General features: G+C 38.6%; 1 protein-coding gene and 1 long non-coding RNA gene across 2 annotated transcripts in view; one reads left to right on the top strand and one right to left on the bottom strand.

Moving 5' to 3' along the window:
* Positions 1–1,496: 1,496 nt before the first annotated feature.
* The window catches only part of LOC132398088 (START domain-containing protein 10-like), a 30,326-nt gene continuing 12,350 nt past the window's right edge, over positions 1,497–19,472 (bottom strand). Inside the window, exons 4-6 of the mRNA XM_059977037.1 lie at positions 10,524–10,641; positions 8,555–8,607; positions 1,497–5,602 (exon numbers count right to left, since the gene is read on the bottom strand). Of these exons, the coding sequence (XP_059833020.1) occupies positions 5,387–5,602; positions 8,555–8,607; positions 10,524–10,641 (387 nt within the window). The 3' untranslated portion in view covers positions 1,497–5,386. The remainder of the gene's footprint in view (positions 5,603–8,554; positions 8,608–10,523; positions 10,642–19,472) is intronic.
* LOC132398090 (uncharacterized) lies at positions 8,767–19,472 on the top strand. Its single transcript, XR_009513544.1, has 4 exons — positions 8,767–10,549; positions 10,820–11,019; positions 14,169–14,203; positions 18,381–19,472. It is a non-coding gene; the product is annotated as an uncharacterized LOC132398090 (long non-coding RNA).

Below are 19,472 nucleotides of genomic sequence, written 5' to 3'. Positions count from 1 at the left end.
AAAATTCAAATTATCTGAAGAAATTAATTGTTTGAGATGAAGTCTATGTAAACAATCTGATTCAGTCACTTCAAGTATAAATTTCATAATGCTGTGTTCAGAGGTTTTGGTATCAAAACAAAACTGCTACTAATATCCAAAATCTATCAATGAATGGGCCAATTTATTCAATTCCCTCCTGAGTCTTATCTCAAAAAGAAACATAAGCATTTTCACAATTGCCTTTTATTGTGATTAAGGTAGCAAGGGGAAGAGGATTTTCTGCACAGAAATGATTAACTATCAATGTTATCTTATTAGTGACCCTTGGAGAACCATGTGAGGTATCATACTGTTAAACTGGAAAAAAACCTAACATTCAGCTTCCTCTTCATTGATCATTTCAGTCCCTGACATTGAAAAACCAATCCCAGAACCCAAAGCCATTGCAGACACTGAAAACAATATTTTAGTTCCATAGATAAGGGAATGTGTAATATTACCAGGAATTAACTATTAATAGGGGCTATGGCGAATAATATTGTATTCAGAGCTTTTAGGACTTGAGTGTTAAGTTAATTAGATGCAGAATAAAGCTTCCAGCACTGTACTACATTTATTCGAAGGTCAAGTTTTACAACTGGGAGATAAAAATTTCTTATGCATGTAATATTCTTTCAGTTGAACTCATGGAATTTTGACCCAAGTCATATAATTTGCACAAGATCATTGACTTAGAGCAAGATTAAAGCCTTAATGGAACAAAGCATCACTGTAGTGGTAATAAAAATGACTAGCCAATATTCATCCTTAATTCTTTGAAAGCAAGCTCAATTTTGAAAATTTATAGCGTCATTGTTTTTCTCTATCACTATCTATAAAAGTGAAAATAAAAATCTTTTGTTCTCACCTTTTCAAATCTTATTCTAAATTTAACACTCTTAGATGAATTTGAGCAAAATAATTATGTACATGTCAGATATCTTTCAACTTCTTGATCAAGTTTCAGACTTTAGGCACAATAATATTTCCATAAATAACAGCAAGCAGAAAAAGCTTTAATATAAACACCTAAGAAAAATGTTTTATATTATCTTCTGCAGTTTACATTACAGTGAAAAGCAGGGCATGTAATCGGAGCAGAACATGTAGTTATCTGGGAGTCAATGTAGAATTATCAAGAGAAGGGAGCTTGATTGACTTTCACTCTTGCACTCATGGGATAACAAAGCTAAGCAAAATAATCTACCTGTTTCTGCTTTATATTAGCTGGAAGTTAACATTATCCACACTCCACCCCGTTTTAAAAATTGGATATTAAAATAAAAACACTTAACAGCATTATTAGGTGATTATATTGATGTATGTAACAGTTATCAATTCTGTTAAGGTTTCATTAGAAATATAGACTGCAATTCCTCAAAATAGTCTTGCAAGTTTAAAGCATTTCTCTAGAATTGTCTTAATCAATGAAGAAGTACCAAAGCCAAAAAACAGTAGCTAATCATTGTCTGAAATATTTTTAACAAACATTTATTAATGTAACCCAGGTAAATCAGCTTGTATGACAAAGTATAATGTGCAAAAATCACTTTGGCAAGCTTACACCACTTGAACTTAATGACTTAAGAAATCAAATTCTGAGGGTCCTTTTGCTCATTCAGGTTTCTGATGTTAAAAGATAACCTTCACACAAAATATAGTTTAGCAAAATAAATGATAATCATGGTTGAACTAAAATAAACTTTACCCTTACAGTTCAATGTCCAAATAAACATGAGCATCTACTACATTCATACAAAACATGTTTACCATAAATATTCTTCGTTAATGCTGTGAAACTAACAGCAAAATGCACAATTCTGCTTTGCTTAGTTTCTTCATTTTATGAGATTTCTCTTGGACGGTGGGTTGGTAAGAAATTGTATACCTTAAAAATCATTAATACATAGGAAGATGAATACTGGTGCAAGGGAATTTTGTCAATATATAAACTGAACAATTCCACACCATCCCATTGCTGATGGAAAAGGATTATAGTGTATGAAAATTGTTCCCTAAATTTACCTAAAATTGTCTTAAGTGGAAAATATTTGAGATTTTCTCTTCCAATAGTCCTTTCTTGAGGAAGAAGAGGAGGTGGAGAGTCCAGTTTCACTGTTACATGTAGGTGGCGTTATCATTTCTAACTGTCCATCTTACATCCTAAATACAAAATGGTTGACTTAGATGGCAGCACAAAAACACAAAAAATGGAACAGTAGACATACAAGTTCTCAACATTCTTTTTTGGCACAGCATATTTTAAGCAAGGTATTAAAGCAGAAATAAAATGCATGTATATGACAGATTCTCTTATTGTAGCAGCTAGAACAGAGAATATTACAGATTTAAATATGTTTCAAAAGAAATACAGAATCACCGTTTGGATCCTGCTAATTGGAAGGTTGCAGATTCTACCTCCTCAAAGAAAAACTCAAGTTTTACAAAATAGTCCATTAGAAGTTAATGAGATGGCCTTGGTTGCACTGAATGGGCTATTTAAATATTTCTGTAAAATGCTTGAGGAGAAAACTCCAAATCTGTTGCAATGGAACACTGCTGAAGTCATGCAGCATTTTGTTTTCGTGACACAAGTAGGAGAAAAAGTGCATTAGTGAATCTAAAGTACAGAAGAGAATTTTAAAGCTTTCTAACAGTACATGAAAGACTCAATGCAACAAAACAAGGCCAGCCTTCCATCTTCTTTCCCTAGCAATACATTTAACATTGACTTGAAAACCCAAAAGAAAATTATAAGCTATGTTAAAACAAAGTGAAATAATTTAATAATGATAAATTAGTATTACTAAGATTTCAACAATGTGTCATTTTCAGATTGTATATAATGATTAAAAACCTCCTAGCACCATTAAAATAACATTCTAGCTGATTTACTTCTAGACTGGGTGAATTAACACTAATTACTTGGTGTTATCAATTTCAGGTAAATATCACAAGGGCTTTGGTAAACCTTTAAATTATGTTGGTTTAATGCTTCATATACAAATCAGCCACATAACTGACAACAGTAGAACAAAATCATGATTCACCTGATCGACAACACTATTTTAAAATGCCAACCTTAGCAAGGTGTTTAAATTTAATGAACTTCATTACAAAAAACATCAGCAAGCATCTTTACACAAAAAATAGAATATTTTAAAGCCTTTCTTCTAACATGTAGAGACCTCAAATGAAACAAGTGTTAAAAAGCAGTAGAATGTTGATACTTCATGTGCAATGCCCCAAGTGTGGTGGCTTATCTTCAGTATCCCGACATGCAAGTGTTACTGAATTGAGCAGGGAACTCGTTTCTGTGAAGGGGGCCTCTCTATAATCATTCCAATTAAATAGAAAAGACAAATTCCCAATAAGTAGTAGAAAACATTAAAAAGGTTATTTAAATTGTTATCTGTTGTTAGTGGAAAGCTTATACAAGCACAAGTGAAATGTCTCCCAGACTTTGCATACCTTTACTCGGATTGAGAATCCAGAATTGTTACAAAAATACAAGCTCACGTAACAAAATATTAAAAATATTCCAACTGTAATTCTATGATTTTGATCTCAAAATAGCACTTCCATTTTTTCCTTCACCAATATACCCAACACCAGTACTCAAGGGGCACCTGGATATTTACATTCTTCATGATTAAATGCCAAAAATTTCTTTGAGATTATAGGAAGAAAATGAAGATTCTGCCTTATTTTCTTGATTATGCTTTATAAGTATAATTTTTAAGCTCGCAGCTGTTAAGTCAAATTAGTAGTTAATCAAATACAAGCACATTGGCTTAATAGTCTTCTGAATTTAAAGATGCTTTTAAATTTTAATTCTGAAGGTCAGACAAAAATGCTGCAGGCCACATTAACATATCAGTCCCATATTCAATTCTATGTCGTGTCAGAGGTAGTGTTGACATAGAGCCCTGCTCTCTGATAGTGCATGGAGGATACTAATTCACGGCAGTTTTTCAATTTGTTAAAAAAATGAAAATCAACATTGTCAGCATAATTTTTCACTCCCCCCACCCCCCAAGTCTGAGCAATACTGTATTTACTAATGAAACTGTTAAGTATTTTGATCCATCTACCCCTTTATAAACTCAAAATTCCTCTTTTTAAAAAACATCTGCTCGCCACACAAAATCTCACCATGCGTAATGTACAAAATCTACCAAACCCCATTTAAACAAGCGTAACTCTGTCAAAGACAATAACTTGAAAAGATATCGAAGTTCCTATTCACCAGAAATATCACCTTGTCAGCTCGTGTCCTTTAATCTTACACTTAAGTTCAGTTCTATTTCTGTGCCTTGTATTTAAATGGGAACTTACAATTTCAGCCCCAATTCCCACTGCCAATTTCAATCTCCCTTCATTTACAAAACTGCCTGTTTGTAGCATTTTTAAAAAATAGTGCAGCCAGTATTTAAAATAGGAATCAAGTGGTGAAGTTTAAATTCTGGAAGGTAGGAAGTGAATCAATGTGAAGAAGTGAATCAATGTGCTGCTATTCAGCCCAATAACCTAGAAAACTCACTTCACTAAGAAGATGCAAACTTGCAACACCCAACCAACACCTTCAACATCAGGACACAAGTTTCTAAACCTTCTACAATTGTATTGTCACATTTATGAAACCGAGATAATTTTGAAAACTCAAGTTCTAGGATTACTTTCTCACCCCTTTCATTGGAAAGCAGTTCAAACTATAGTGCATCTTTACCATCAATGATTCAGCAGAAAAGAGGCTTTGCTGGACATAATTGTGCAGCATTGTTATTGTGCAATAAGAACTAAGCTTAAAGCCATGTACTCATTTCTGCATCACAAATTTATCATCTCATGATCAGAACCAGTTTGGAAGGAGGATGCTGTATATTAAAATAAGTCTTTTCAAAAAAAATTCAAAGCAGAAAAAGAAAAGTCACATGCTCTTCATAAGTATTGTTACATCTGCCCCACCTCTTCCCATGCCACCCAACCAGAGACCCACCATGCCTGCAGTTCAACGATTCTTCACTTTCATTAAAGGATAAATTTTCAAGTCATCTTCATCACTAATCCAGTTATTTCTAACTGTGAGGCCTATTCAGATATACCGGAAATCTACTGTGATTGATTATTTTCAATTGCTCAATCACAAATTTAACTACAGCAAGTGCAAAGATCTAATTTATTGTATGAATGTCAGATGCTTTGTATAAGTAATCTTGATTCAATAATATCTACCTCCCAAATCACAAAATTAACCCATTGGTAAGAATTTGCCACCCAAATTCTAAGGGCCAATTATGCAGATTCCCTCTTCCTGCAAACTCCAAGGGCTTACAGTATATTGAAGGAATAATGCAATGTGGTTTCAGCCTCTTAAGCCTTCTTCATCACTACCATTCCCTTCAGATAAGGCACTTTCGTCTATATTTTCCAGTGAATCTGCATGCTGGATAGAGAGTACATCAAGACTCATGGTTGGAAGGCTATTCTGTTCTGGGTAGAGCCATGGTTTGAAGTCTGGTCTGTTCTTCCCTTTCCATTCTGGGTACTTGAGACACACTTTGTGCAGTCGTTTAAGAACCTAAAAATGTGTGCAAATAGAGATGTAGCTTTAAAGTTTATTTAGCTTTTTTAACATTGAAAAACTACCCAAGGTAGGTTAACACTTAAAATAGACACATTAATATCAGAATTCCTCAATATTATGGCATCCAAATGCACTTCAGAAACCACAAAAATGGTACAAATATCACATGACCTCAGTACAAAATGCTAGGGATTGCTAAATAGCATTGATTAGATGCTAGTTTTGAATATTGAATTGAGTTGACTTTATTTCTTACATCCTTCACATATGAGTAAAAATCTTTACATTACCTCCACATTTAAATGTGCAATCATAGTAATTTATAATAAATAGTCAATATAATATAGAGTACACTAAGTCACTGTGAGTTCATCAGTCTGATGGCCTGGTGGAAGAAGCTGTCCCGGAGCCTGTTGGTCCTGTTGAGCCTGTTTATGTTGCGGTCATACTGCTTCCTGGATGGTAGCAGCTGGAATACATTGTGGTTGGGATGGCTTGTTATTTTAAAAATACATCCAACTTTGTAAATGTCCTGAATCATGGGAAGTTCACAACCACAGGTCCGCACCACTCTATGCGGAGTCCTGCGATTGAGGGAAGTACAGTTCCCATACCAGGCAGTGATGCAGCCAGTCAGGATGCTCTCAATTGTGCCCCTGTAGAAAGTTCTTAGGATTTGGGGACCCATGCCAAACTTCCTCAACCATCTGAGGTGAAAGAGGTGCTGTTGTGCCTTTCTCACCACACAGCTGGTGTATACAGACCACGTGAGGTCCTTGGTGATGTGGATGCTGAGGAACTTTAAGCTGTTTACCCTCTCAACCCCGGATCCATTGATGTCAATAGGGGTGAGCCTGTCTCCATTCCTCCTGTAGTCCACAACCAGCTCCTTTGTTTTAGTGACGCTGAGGGAGAGATTGTTTTCTTGACACCACTGTGTCAGAGATATGACTTCTTCCCTGTAGGTCACCTCATTATTGTTTGAGACAAGGCCAATCAATGCAGTGTCATCAGCAAATTTTTCAATGCATTTTAAGTTGTTGATGTCAACTGCCAACAGTGGTTTTCTCACGATACTCAGAACAATAATTAAAGACTTGTATCCCTTGCATATTTTAGAAACATAGAAAACCTACAGCACAATACAGGCCCTTCAGCCTACAAAGTTGTGCCGAACATGTCCCTACCTTAGAAATTACTAGGTTTAATAAAAGCCCTATAATTTTCTAAGCTCCATGTACCTATCCAAAAGTCTGTAAAAGACCCTATCGTATCCGCCTCCACCACCATTGCCGGCAGCCCATTCCACGCACTCACCACTCTCTGAGTAAAAAACTTACCCCTGACATCTCCTCTGTACCTACTCCCCAGCACCTTAAACCTGTGTCCTCTTGTGGCAACCATTTCAGCCCTGGGAAAAAGCCTCTGACTATCCACAAGATCAATGCCTCTCATCATCTTATACACCTCTATCAGGTCACCTCTCATCCTCCGTTGCTCCAAGGAGAAAAGGCCGACTTCACTCAACCTATTCTCATAAGGCATGCTCCCCAATCCAGGCAACATCCTTGTACATCTCCTCTGCACCCTTACTATGGCTTCTACATCCTTCCTGTAGTGAGGTGAACAGAACTGAGCACAGTACTCCAAGTGGGGTCTGACCAGGGTTCTATTTAGCTGCAACATTACCTCTCGGCTTCTAAATTCAATTCCACGATTGATGAAGGCTAATACACCATACGCCTTCTTAACCATAGGGTCAACCTGCGCAGCTGCTTTGAGTGTCCTATGGACACGGACCCCAAGATCCCTCTGATCCTCCACACTGCCAAGAGTCTTACCATTAATGCTATATTCTGTCATCATATTAGACCTACCAAACAGAACCACTTCACGCTTATCTGGGTTGAACTCCATCTGCCACTTCTCAGCCCAGTTTTGCATCCTATCAATGTCCCGCTGTAACCACTGACTGCCCTCCACACTATCCACAACACCTCCAACCTTTGTGTCATCAGCAAACTTACTAACCCATCCCTCTGCTTCCTCATCCAGGTCATTTATAAAAATCACAAAGAGTAAGGGTCCCAGAACAGATCCCTGAGGCACTGCTCACTAACCTCCATGCAGAATATGACCTGTCTATAGCCACTCTTTGCCTTCTGTGTGCAAGCCAGTTCTGGATCCGTAAAGCGATGTCTCCTTGGATCCCATGCCTTCTTACTTTCTCAGTAAGCCTTGCATAAGGTACCTTATGAAATGCCTTGCTGAAATTCACGTACACTACATCTACTGCTCTTCCTTCATCAATATGTTTAGTCACATCCTCAAAAAATTCAATCAGGCTCGTAAGGCATGACCTGTCCTTGACAAAGCCATGCTGACTATTCCTAATCATATTATGCCTCTCCAAATGTTCATAAATCCTGCCTCTCAGGATCTTCTCCATCAACTTAGCAACCACTGAGTTAAGACTCACTGGTCTATCATTTCCTGGGCTATCTCTACTCCCTTTCTTGAATAAAGGAACAATATCCGCAACCCTCCAATCCTCTGGAACCCTTCCCGTCCTTATTGATGATGCAAAGATCATCGCCAGAGGCTCAGCAATCTCCTTCCTTGCCTCCCACAGTAGCCTGGGGTACACCTCATTTGGTCCAGGCGACTTCCTCAATTTAAACATGTACAAAAAAGCTGGATGAACTCAGCAGGTGGGGCAGCATCCGTTGAAAGAAGCAGTCAATGCTTTGGGTCGAGATCCTTCGTCAGGACTACAGCATCAACAGTGTACTTTGTGTTGACTTATTCAACTTGATGCTTTCCATAAGCTCCATCACATCCTTTTATATAAAAGGGTCTTTCATATAATCTTTGATCGTATAAATCGAACACTTACTTTAAAAAATGATTCATTGCATAAGGTAATGCCAAGTAATTAAAACTTACTTTGGGAGCCAGATACTGTGAAGCTTTGTTGATGACCCACTTTGGTAGAGACCCTGATAAAAATAATTAAAATTTGGTTATTAGTTCATGAGTTAGTCCAACTAACCTAAAGTAGTCGATTTCTTTTAAACTCCACTGCAAGTTTTAAATCCTTTAACAAATCTCAAAATGTGATCAATAATATTTTTAATATAACCAGGTTTAAACAAACTTAAGGATTATGAGAAAGGCTAACAGTTTTCATAATAAAATGGTATGAAAGACTGAATACGGACTTGGATTACCAGTAAACATTCCCAGAATTTAAAAGTTAAAAAAAAACATTTTTTTCTGGCTAAATAGGGATACAATGATATAAAACATTATATTTTCACTGCCAGAAATTGGTGCTGTTTATGACCTACCAAGCCTTTAGAAATTCATACAGCAAATTCACAAACTTAGTTGTACTGTATTGATTGAGTAGATGCCACAGGTAATGGCATTGTGTGGAGTAAAGTTGAGACTATTTGCAAAGTAATAGTAGAGTTTAGCTTTCAGCACAGCAGAATGACATGCATTGTGGATCTGTGTTTAATTGGAATGTCTCTACTCCAGAAATTCTGGAAAGGACAGGCATATCTGAACAGTCCTCAAACATAGCAACAACACAAATTTTATTAAAGATGAAGGTGGAGACAAAGTAACAATTTTAAAAAATATATTGCAACCATCTTAACCAGCTATTATTGTTGTATTATAAGATGATCCCAATCCCTTCTAAAATACTCATATTGGAGATCCTTCTCAAATGTGACTTCTCAATCTACTCTACAATGACATAAAAGCTTGATCATCACACATCCAAGGCCACCTTCTCACTGGACACAGGTTAAACAAGGCTTTGTCGAAGCACTTATTTTCTTTTCAACTTTTCTTGCTGCAATACCTCCTCTTGCCTCTGATACTCACTTTTGCAGTAGAGATAATATACAGGACAACCAAGAAACTGTTCAACCTTTCTTGTATCCATTCTAGAACCAAAATGCTTGCACAAATGGAAGAGGTAGAGAGAGAGCCAAACCATGGTTGATTCTTTAAACAAAACACAAGGGTGGGCTTTCTACTAAATGTCCAGCAGACATTCAATAACCGACGAGTTTTTCCTTCAGTGTTTTCAATTTTTGCTTTAGAAGGCAAAGATCCAAAATCAACTTGACCCCACTGCACCACACCAAACCACTGATAACAAAGATAACTTTCTTTATGTCAGAAGCTAATTTTCAGCAACAGCAGACATTGAGAATCAAATTCATTGCCTCATCTGTACCCACAGATCCTTCAGCCACAAGGAAGAATGTCTGAAGACTAGTTGGCTCCAAATAAATTTCATTACAGATTGGATGTATAGACAACATACTACAGGCACTTTCAACTACAGAAGAACCAATACTGTCTCTGAAAAATCCTCCAACTCCATTGGCAGTCTGGTTGAAACCTCTAACAAGCTAATATCCCCAACATCAAAGGTCAGATCATACTCAGCAGCTGCAATGACTCTGCATGCATCGGATACCAGCACCTGAAACAAGCAGTTTTCATCCAGTTCCATCAAAGCAATCAACTTCTGTAAGAGAACACAGATGCACCATACTCAGCCATCTGCCCTAACATTGTGTGGATTAAAATCATATTTTGTTTGATGACCTTCCTGTAACAAGTCTAAGACCTAAATATCCATGAGGTCAGCAAAATCTATGGAGAAATCGTAGTTAATGCTTTCATCAGACCTGTTGCGTCATCCAAATCATTCCATAAGACCAACAAGTGTTATTAGCTTCTTGGTTGTTCTCTACAAAATCTTGAGCTGAATGGCCTGATGAAACTCACATAAGCTAACACCAAAGTGGGGATGTATGTAAAAAAACACAACTCCAGGCAGTGAAAGAAACAAGGTGTATAGCCTGACATCTTTACAATGCTCTATTACCTCTGGGATCTGCTTCAGCCATATAGGTAAGATTACAACTTCTGGAACCCGTAGACTGGACCAGATAACCTGTTAGAATGGAGACAGCTCTGACTAGATCTTTATGAGGAGGATAATCCTGTAACAAAAATGAAACAATATTAATCAGTAGTTGATCTCTGGTCAGTGTGAGCAGCAGATAATTGATTAACTATAGGTAGTAAAAATTTTGCTAGATCTTAATATTTACCTCCGTTGGGAATGTGAAAAATCTTTAATTGTTATTTTTTTCCATATTTGGGATGTATACTCTACAGATCAGCGTTGTATGCAACACACACACACACACACACCCCGGAGGAAATCAGCAGGTCCGGCAGCATCGATGGAGGGGTAAAAATAGTCTTATGTTTTGGGCAGAGGCCCTTCATCATGATTGGAAAGGAAGAGCACAGAAGCCAGAAATAAAAAAAAGTAGAGAAAGCAGCTCAACTTGGAAGGTATTAGGCAAATCCAGGTAAGAGAGCGAAGGTCGGTGGGTGGGTGTGGGAGGAGGGAATAAAGGCAATGTCATTGAAAGCTATATGACAGTTGACAAAGACAAAAGGTTGAAGAAAGAATGTGATAGGAGAGGACAGTAGACCATGGAATAAAAATGTGGGGAATCAGTGGGAGGTAATGGGCAGGCTCAGAGTGGGGAAGGGGAAGAAAGAGGGTGACAGGGCCACAGGTATGAAGGAAAACAAATGGAAAAATGAGTGGTAACCAGCTGTTAGAAAAATTGATGTTGATGCCTTCAGGTTGGAGACTCATGACAGAATACTAGATATTACTCTTCCAACCTGTGCCTGGTCTTATTATGACAGTATAGAGGTCTGTGGACAGACATGTCAGTGTGAGAATGGAAAGTAGAATTGATATAGGTGGCCATGGGGAAATCCTGGTTCTTGCAGTGTACAGAGTGAAGGCACTCGCCGAAAAGACCCCCGCCCCCCCACCCCAATTTTTATTGGATCTTACCTATATAGAGGCTGCCCTGGGAGCACAGAATGCAATAAATCAGAATTAGATGTAATACCACCAGCATAAGTCATGAAATTTATTAACTTTACAGCAGCAGTGCAGTGAAATACATGATAAATAAATAAAGAAAAACAGTTAAAGCATATGTCTATTAAATAGTTAAAATAAGTCATGCAAAAAAGCAAATTAAAAAGTAGTGAGGTAGTGTAATATATGACACCGACAGACTCTCGGGTGAAGCACAGCCTCATTTGGAAGGACTATTTTAGGCCTGAAAGAGAGAGGAGGTTTAAGAGCAGGTGTAACCCAGCACAGCTGCAGGGATAAGTGCTAGTAGGGAGATTGGTACAGATAAGCCTGTAAGGGAGTTTCAGACAGAGTGATTTCTGCAGAGGGCAGAAATGTGAGGGAGGGTAAGATGTACCTTGTGGTGGGATCCCAATGGGGATGGCAAAGGTTGTGGAGAATGATGTATTGGATTGTTGGTAGGCAAGGACAAGGGGAACCGCATTCCTGTTACATTGGGGAGAGGGTTGCAGAACAGGGTGAGGAACATACAGATGAGGATAGCATTAGTAGTGGTGGGGCAGAAACACTTCTCTGAAAAAGACATCAGATGTCTTGGAACGGAAAACCTCATCTTGAGACAGGAGGTGGAGGAACTGAGACTCTCTGACGGTGGTGTCTGAAAAGAGGATGCTGTCCAAGTTGCATGCCATCTTGGACAATGTCTCCCATCCACTCCATAAAGTACTGGTTAGACACAGCAGTACATTCAGACAGAGACTCATTCCACCGAGATGCAACACTGAACGTCGTAGGAAGTCATACCTGCCTGTGGCTGTCAAACTTTACAAATCCTCCCTCGGAGTGTCAGACACCCTGAGCCAATAGGCTGGTCCTGGACTTATTTCCACTTGGCATAATTAACATATTATTATTTAATTATTTATAGTTTTATATTGCTATATTTCTATTCGGGATCAATAAAGTATGTCTGTCTGTCTGAAAGGAATGGCATCCTTGGAGGTGACAGGATGGGCAGAGGTGTACCGAAGGTAACTGGGGGTCAGTGGGTTTGCAAAAGATGTTGGTTGATAATCTGTCTTCAGAGATGGAGACAAAGAGAACAAGAAAGGAAAGATCGATGTCAGGTGGACCAAGTTAATTTGAGGGCAAGGTGGAAGATTGGATGTAAAGCTGATAAAATTGACAAGCAGGATGCAGTCAATGTAACAGAGAAAGAGATCAAGGAACATTATCTCTGCAGGCTTGCAAACGTGGTTTGGAACCCATGAAGTTGCAATGGGTTAGTAGCAGTTCTACCAGATGGAGGAGGGTAGCAATGGAGGGGAACTGGTTGGGTCTCTTACCAAGAAAGAGGTGCAGACAGTTGAGGCCTTCTCAATGAGGGATTGTAGATCCATGGTGAAAATGTTGTCAGGGTCAGGGAACTGAAAATGTTTGAAGTTAGGGAGAGCACGTTACATGTCACAGATGTAGTTGGGAAGTGTCTGATCCATTGGTGACAAAATGGAGCTGAGACATGCAAATATGAGTTCAGTAGGGCAAGAGCAAGCTGTAACAATAGGCCTATAGGAACAGTTGATCTTGGGTAGGTAGAAATGAGCAGTATGGTGTAGGGGGAAATATGAAGATGGAGGCAGTAGATGGAAGATCTCCAGGGGTTGGTGATGAAGCAGGGGACAATAGCCAGGTGCTTCTCAGTGTGGTTCTGATTCTGAGGTAAGAGGAAGCATCTGAGAGCTGTCCATACCTACCACTCCATGAACATCTGGATCCAACACATAATCCTCTGCAACTTCTACCCTCACCAAAGTAATTCTGCCACCACATTCCACTATCCACCACAAAAATGCCCCGTCCCTGCTTTCAGAGATCACTTTGCAACTCCTGTTAGCTCATACCTCCCTACTGATCTCCCTCCAGTCACTTATCCCTGAAACCTTGCTAAGTGATGGTTCATCTTTGACTCTGTTGCTATCAATTATTGCATCTGATGCTCCAAGTGCAGCCTCCTCTACATTGCAGACCTTATCCAGTTTGGGGAACTGTTTCATTGAGCATCTTCACTCTATCCACTGCAACAGCCAGGATCTCCTCTTTGTTACCCATTTCAATTCTACTGCTCATTCCCAACACTAACATCTCTGTACACAGCTTCCTCTACTGCCATGATGAGGCCAGATGCAAGTTGGAGAAACAACACCTCATATTCCATCAAAATCAATTTCTCTAATTTCTGACCACTCCCATTTTCCTTTCCTTCTCCCCCTTTTCCCCTTCATTCTTGAGGTCCTCTTACTCCTCCCTCCCTTGGCCTAATGGTTTGCCCATCATCTTCCTCTGGTTCTCCACCTCCTTCCCATCATTCAATGTTCTACTGTCCCCTTCTATTAGACTCCTTTTTCATCCCTTTCATTGCCTCTTCCACATCACCTCCCAGCTTCTCACATCATCCCTTTTCCCCACCTACATATTTTACCCTTCGCCTGGATTCATCTGATCTGACAGCTTCTGCTCCTCCCCCGGCCTTTTAATTCTGGTCTCTGCTTGCTTCCTTTCCACTCCTGGTGAAGGGTCTCAGATCGAAATATCAATTGTTCATTCTTTCATCCACAGATCCTGCCTGACCTGCTGAGTTCCTCCAGCATTTTGTAAGTAAATCATTCCAGTATTTGTGACCAGCAACAAAGAAAGATTGCTGATATGTTTTCAAGCCAGGGGAGGAACTTCCAGCTCTCAAACTTGTTGGCCTTGTGCTTCTTGGTGGAATCATCCTGGTGGAGGCGTTTTTGGGAGGATCCAGTTCATGGCATTCTAAAGGGGGAGGGAGAGCAGCCAGAAGTCTTGGTGCATATTGGCACCAATGACATTGGTAGGAAAGGGGAGGAGGTCCTGAAGAGAGATTTTAGAGAACTAGTTATAAAGCTGAAAAGCAAGACCACCAGGGTAGTAATCTCTGAATTGCTGACTGTGCCACAGTGAAGGTAAGGAGTATTTGGCAGATAAATGTGTGGCTGAGGAACTAGTGCAGGGGGCAGGGGTTTAGACTTCTGGATCATTGGGATCTCTTCTGGACAAGGTATGACCTGTACAAAAGCACCAGGGTACACCCAAACCTGAGGGAGACCAATAACCTCGTGGGCAGGTTTGCCAGAGCTGTTGGGGAGGGTTTAAAGTAATTTGGCAGAGTGATATGGCTGAAGATGGAGCAGCTAGTTTTCAAATGGGGGCAGTGTATAGTGAGACTCCTAGCAAAGACGGGCTGTTGATAGGGGAAAATTGAAGTCAACAGGATGAGTTGCAATGTAAAAGGGGTATAAAATTGAAAAGGGTAATCAATATATGACTGAAGATGTCATATTTGAATGTATGCTGTATACAGAATAAGGTGGATGAAACTGTAGTATAGTTAGAGATTTGCATGTATGACGTGGGCATCACTGAACTGTGGCTGAAAGATTATAGCTGGGTGCTCAACATCCAAGGATACACATTGTGTTCAAAGGACAGGCAGGTAGGCAGAGGGGTTGGGTGGCTCTGTTGGTTTAAAAATGACATCGGATCTTTAGAGAGAGGTGACATAGGATCAGAAAGTGTAGAAACAGTGTGAGTGGAACTAAGGAAAACTTCAAGGGTAAAAAGACTCTAATGGGAGTTATATACAGGCCTCTGAATGACAGCAATGATGTGGGTACAAATTAGAATGGAAGATAGTAAAGGCATGTAATAAGGGCAATGTTCTGATAGTCATGGGTGATTTCAATATACAGGTAGATACAACAAATCAGATTGGTGCTGGATCCCTGGGGGGGGGGGGGGTGTAATTTGTAGTATGCCTATAAGATGGCTTTTTAGAACTGTCGTGGTTGAGCCTACTAGGAGGAAGGCAATTCTGGGTTTAGTGTTGTGCAATGAATTGAAATTGATTAGAAAGCTTAAGGTAAGGAGCACATAGGGAACAGTGCTCATAATATGATAGAATCCACCTTGCAATTTGAGAGGGAGAAGCTAAAGTCCGATGTATCAGTATTACAGTGGAGTAAAAGGAATTAGTTTCTGGGAGCTATTTGGAAGGTGCAGGACAGATACATACCAAAGCAGTGGTATTCTAAAGGCAGGATGACACAACCATGATCGACAAGGGGAATCAAATCCAAAGAGAGTGTATATAATAGAACAAAAATTAGTGGGAAGTTAGAGGATTGGGAAGTTTTAAAAAAAGCAACAGAAGGCAACAAAAAATCATTAAGATAAAGATGGAATACAAAGGTAAGTTAGCCGCTAATATTAAAGGGGATAATGAAGATTTCTTTAGATATATAAAGAGAAAAAGAGAGGAGAGAGCAGATAACAGATTGTTGGAAAATAATGCTGGAGAGGTAGTAATGCGGGACAAAGAAATGGCAGATGAACTGAATAAGTATTTTGCATCAGTCTTCACTGTAGAAGACACTAACAATATGCCACAAGTTCAAGAGTGTCAGGTGCGGGGGGGAGGGGGGAAGGACTCATGGTAGATAAATCCTGGAACAGATGATCTACATCCCAGTTTTCTGAATGAGGTGGCCGAAGAGATTATGGAGGCATTAGTAATGATCTTTCAAAAAACAAAGTTCTGGAATGGTTCCAGAGGATAGCAAACTTGCAAATATCACTTTACTCTTCAGGAAGGGAGAGGCAGGAGGAAGGAGATTATAGGTCATTTAGTCTGACCTCAGTGGTTGGGAAGATGTCAAGGATGTGGTTTTAGAGTACTTGGAGGGACATGATTAAATAGACCGTAGTCAGCATGGTTTCTTTTTTGGAAAATCTTGCTCGACAAATATACTGGAATTCTTTTGAAGAAATAACAAGCAAGATAGACAAAGGAGAATCGGTGTATGTTGTGTACTTGGATTTTCAGAAGGGCTTTGACAAGATGCCATACATGAGGCTCCTTAACAAGTTAAGAGCCCACGGTATTAAAGGAAGGATACTAGCATGGATAGAACATTGGCTGACTGGGAGGAGGCAAAGTGTGTGAATAAAGGGAACTTTTTCATATTGACTGCTGGTAACAAGTAGCGTTCCATAGGGGTCTGTATTAGGACCGCTTCTTCTTTTACGTTACATTTAGATGACAGAATTGATGGCCCTGTGGCCAAGTTTCCAGACGACATGAAGATAGGTGGAGGGATAGATAATTTTGAGGAAGTACAGAAGCTACGGAAGGACTTAGACAGATTAGGAGAATGGGCAAAAAAGTGGCAAATGGAACAGTTCTTGAATTATATGATCATACACTTTGGTAGAAGAAATGAAGTGTAGACTATTTTCTAAATGGGGAGGAAATTCAAATATCTGAGGTGCAATGGGATTTGGGAGCCCTCATGTAGGATTTACTAAAGGTTAATTTGCAGGTTGAGCGAGTGATGAGGAAGGCAAATGCAATGTTAGCATTCATTTTGAGATGATTAGAATATAAAAACAAGGATGTAATGTTGAGGCTCTATAAGGCACTGGTGTGGCCTCACTTGGAGGACTGTGAGTTTTTGGGCCCCTTATCTAAGAAAGGATTTGCTGACATTGGAGAAAGTTCAGAGGATCTCGAAAATGATTCCAGGGTCAGGAAATGGATCAGCCATGATGAAGTGGTGGAGCAAACTCAATGGGCCATATGGCCTAATTTGCTCCATATCTTTTGGTTTTTGAAATAGTGCTGGCAGTAACTGCAATATATTTTTATCAATCATCCTGCTATAATGTACGGATGATTGAAGGAGTGGATGTTTCAGGTGACTGATGGGGTGCCAAATCAACAGGGCTGATGTTTTATGGATCATGTCAGGTTTTGAGTATAGTTGGAACTAGAGATTACAAAATATTCTTCTTGTGTCTTGTATCTGACGGCAAGGCTTCAGGGGAATTGGGAAATGGGTCTTCTGCCAGAGCAAAACCTACTCTGTTGAGCTCTTACAGCTGCAGTATTTACATTACTGGTCTAGTTAACTTGCAGCTTATTGTTGCTGAGAGATTCAACAAAAGCAATTGCATTGATGCAAATTATTAGTCTCACACTGGGGCTGGTTACTTACTGGCACTCGTGAATAATGCTTGCCAAATATCATTGTCTAAATATTGTACATTTAAATTTCACTGATTCGAGGTGCACACAGTGCATAAGAAATACATATGTGCTTAACATATTTCATGATTACTGGGCGTCAGATCAGTTCCCTGATTACACTCATCATTGTACACACCTTGAAAATTCAATAAGGCCAACAGTAGAGATTTCAATGATAATGTAGTCATTCTGATGCTAATTGTGCCCTTTTAGAACAGCTTATCTCAACTGATTGTAGATTTAATCTAATTTGCAGAGCAGATCCAAAAACTTGTATCGAAGCAGAGCAATTGAGCACCATTTTAGATTTTTGTTATTTTTTAAAATTGCTTTGTTTTAATGAGTGATATCAAAGTGTACCAATAAAGTCAAAAACAAGTAAAGCTATCTGCAAGTAACTCAAATTGTCTAAAAAGACTTAAATTAATCTCTTTTCACATTAGAGTGGGAAAAAGCAACTAATTATTTGTGAATCCAAAAAAGAAAAATGAAACCCAACCATTGGTGTTGTTTGCAGCCAAAAGAACTAACTTTACGTTTTGTTATTTTTCAGAAAGCTTAAAAGCAAGTCCTATCACTGGAACACTCAAATAGTGATTAATTTTACTGTGGGTCTTTTTCATGACTGGAGAATGGCTTCTATAGTGTTCTTAAAACTAATGCAGCTGATGTATTGCATTATATTTCAATTTCAATTTAAAATTATGCTATCTCTTCCCCAGGTTTCACTGAAAGCAGGAAAATTCATTTAAAGGAAATAGCCTGGAAACAAGCGGAAGTTCCAAGCCATGACTCTAATCATTACATCTTCATCAACAGAAATGTTTTAGATATGAAATCACTCTCTTTATTTTCATAGCAGTTGGTTAGATGATGAAATTTTTAATTCTATCAAACAATTCTTCTCAAAACATCTTTGATCATACCTTCAATTACTCTATTAATTTCCCAATTTCATGAATGGTACTTAATTATTGGCTTTTAAAACATCTCTACAATTGATTGCTGGTAGAAGTTCACTATGTCTAGTGGAATAAAGAATCTTGTTCCCCTGCTACTGTAAAGGAAGGAATGCACTTGTGTCAAATTCAATTGGCTAAATGTCACCTTAACTAATGGTTTCCACTGTTAACTTAAAAACAAGATATTATAAATAGTTCAATTTTGTTCAGCGCATATCAGAAGCACTGTACAATTAAAAGGGCTTAATGTATGATAATAGATAAGAAACTCAAAATCTAAGTTCCAGTGCTTGAGAGCAACTTTCAAGTCAACAGTGAATTGCTATACACAATCCAAGTGTGCTTTCTGAAAGACTTTGATGATACGATGTGCTTTTTTTAAAAAAAAGTATTTCGATATCAGAACTTTAAAAAGCAATTGTATCATTTGTGTTTCTATTATATTAGTAACCAGGATTACAGGTAGGATTTTCAGTCATGTACAATATCCAAAGCCCATGAATTTACATTTAAATTAGACCTCACAACCCATGAATAGAAGCATTGTTAACTAGTCTGAATACATATACTCTGGGTGTATTATATACACACAGACTATGTAGCATAACCACAGAATACAAGCACCAAGTATCAGATCCAAACAGATAAAATTCATGCTGCAGGATTGTTTTTGCCAGAGCAAATCTAAACCAGGGCATACAAACTACTTTAGAAGCTTTTGAGGAACTTGAGTTAATCTAATCAGTGCTTGAGCATTGGAAATAGTATTGTTTAAGTAAATCACATTAACATCTCTCTAACTCTGAAGAGTTTTGTTCTGTTATGTATTGGAGATAAGGTACAGGAGTTCAT

Source organism: Hypanus sabinus, chromosome 8, assembly GCF_030144855.1.
Source record: "Hypanus sabinus isolate sHypSab1 chromosome 8, sHypSab1.hap1, whole genome shotgun sequence".
Classification (NCBI taxonomy): domain Eukaryota; kingdom Metazoa; phylum Chordata; class Chondrichthyes; order Myliobatiformes; family Dasyatidae; genus Hypanus; species Hypanus sabinus.
This window is presented reverse-complemented; position numbering and strand designations above follow the sequence as displayed.